Source organism: Acanthisitta chloris, unplaced genomic scaffold (genome assembly GCF_000695815.1).
Source record: "Acanthisitta chloris isolate BGI_N310 unplaced genomic scaffold, ASM69581v1 scaffold37686, whole genome shotgun sequence".
Taxonomy (NCBI): domain Eukaryota; kingdom Metazoa; phylum Chordata; class Aves; order Passeriformes; family Acanthisittidae; genus Acanthisitta; species Acanthisitta chloris.
In genome coordinates, this window is record NW_008677443.1 from 1 (window position 1) to 2,001 (window position 2,001).

General features: G+C 61.5%; 1 protein-coding gene across 1 annotated transcript in view; it reads left to right on the forward strand.

The window, feature by feature from the left end:
* Positions 1 to 725: 725 nt before the first annotated feature.
* The window catches only part of LOC103803911 (potassium voltage-gated channel subfamily H member 2-like), a gene marked incomplete at both ends in the record, with an annotated part of 4,844 nt that continues 3,568 nt past the window's right edge, over positions 726 to 2,001 (forward strand). Inside the window, 2 exons of the mRNA XM_009076491.1 lie at positions 726 to 1,151; positions 1,941 to 1,984. Coding sequence (XP_009074739.1) covers positions 726 to 1,151; positions 1,941 to 1,984 — 470 coding nt within the window. The remainder of the gene's footprint in view (positions 1,152 to 1,940; positions 1,985 to 2,001) is intronic.

Genomic DNA, 2,001 nt, shown 5'->3' on the forward strand with positions numbered 1-2,001 from the left:
GGCTGCATGTGGTGACTGTCCCTGTGGTGGTAGGGAGGGACCCCCCCGGGAGACACCCCCAAGGATGCCCAAGATCCCCTGAGGAACCCTTGGGGTTGCACCCCCAGGCTGTGCCCACTGTCCTGCATGGGAACTGGGGGGCATGGGGGGGTCTGTGCCCCCTGTATGGAGATGCCAGGGCTGGGGCACAAGGTGGGGGACACAGGGTGGGGGCACAAGGCAGTGTCATGTCTGTGGGTGTTTGGGGTGGGCACTGCCCTGGCAGCATCTGTGGGGAAGGAGGGTTGTGGGGTCATTGCACAGTGGGGTGGCTTTGTCCCAGCTGTGTCCTCTAGCCAGTCCTCACTGCATCCCTTGTCACCCATGTCAGGGTTCCTGTGTTCCTCCCATGGCCCACCCTGGGGTCCCTCTGCTCTGGGGTTTCCCCACTCTCCTCCCTACCCATTCCAGGGTTCCCCCAGACTCCAGAGAGTCACAGAACCACCCAACATTGAGCCTGCATGGCTAAGACCCAAGATTGACCCAACATGGCCAAGCCCCAACATTTACCCAATATAGTCAAGGCCCAGCATTGATCTAACAGGGCCAAGGCTCAGCATTGACCCAGCGTGGCCAAGGCCACCACCATCTATGTCTCCATGTCCCCAAGCACCACCTCTGCTGGGGTCAGGCTCTGTGCCCTGTGAGATGCTGGAGTGCAGCACTGACCTCCCTGTGCCCTCCAGGTGCTGTCACTGGGCGCTGATGTGCTCCCTGAGTACAAGCTGCAGGCGCCGCGCATCCATCGCTGGACCATCCTGCACTACAGCCCTTTCAAGGCAGTGTGGGACTGGCTCATCCTGCTGCTCGTCATCTACACAGCCATCTTCACACCCTACTCTGCTGCCTTCCTGCTCAGTGACTCGGAGGAGGCCCAGCGGCACCACTGTGGCTACTCCTGCAGCCCCCTCAACGTCGTCGACCTCATCGTGGACATCATGTTTATCATCGACATCCTCATCAACTTCCGCACCACCTACGTCAACTCCAATGAGGAGGTGGTGAGCCATCCAGCCAAGATTGCCATCCACTACTTCAAGGGCTGGTTCCTCATCGATATGGTGGCTGCCATCCCCTTTGACCTTCTCATCTTTGGCTCTGGCTCCGAAGAGGTGATGGACACAGGGACACAGGGACATGAAAATGTGGTGGCACCAGCTAGGCTGAGCCCTGGCTGGGCGGTGCTGTTTTGGTGCTGGGAGTTATGTTTGGGGGTCCCACCTGTGCCCCCAGGCTGGGAGTGGCTGTCTGCAGTGCTGGGGTGGGTGCTAGATCCTCCCATGGGGTGATGCTTGGGGGTCCCATATGTGTCATGGTGGGCACCATGGTGGTGGGCACTGTTACTGGGGTGCCTGTGGGCGGTCCCACCTGCAGCCCCAGGCCAGGGCTGGATGCCTGAGGTGCCATGGTGGGTGCTGTTGCCTGAGTGCCAGTTCTTCCATTGGGTGATGCCCGGGAGTCCCACCTGTGTCCCCAGGCCAGGGGGACCCTCCTGCCCTGCAGGGGCTCCGTGTGAGGTCTCAGCTGCTGGTGCCCTTGATGGCCCCTGTGTTCCCCCCTGTCCCCCCATCCCAGATCACCTTTGTTCTGGCAGGGGACACTGGAGGCACCTGGAACTGATGTGGGGAGAGAGACTTGTGGGATGGAGGTGCCTGGGTTGGGACAGGGACCCCCTGACACCCTTTTGTGGGTCCATGGGGTACCTGTACATGCACTGACCCTCCTTTACCCTCTTTCCTGTCCCCCCAAGACAACAATGCTGATAGGCTGCTGATGTGTGGAGAGGGGACGAGGGGCTGCAGGTGGCTGGGTTAAGGCAGGGACTCGCCCACCCTTCTGTGGGTCCGTGGGGTACCTCTACCCCCACTGACCCCCACTTTCCTGTCCCCCTGTCCCCCTAGACGACGACGCTGATTGGGCTGCTGAAGACAGCGCGGCTGCTGCGGCTGGGGGGGGGGGGGG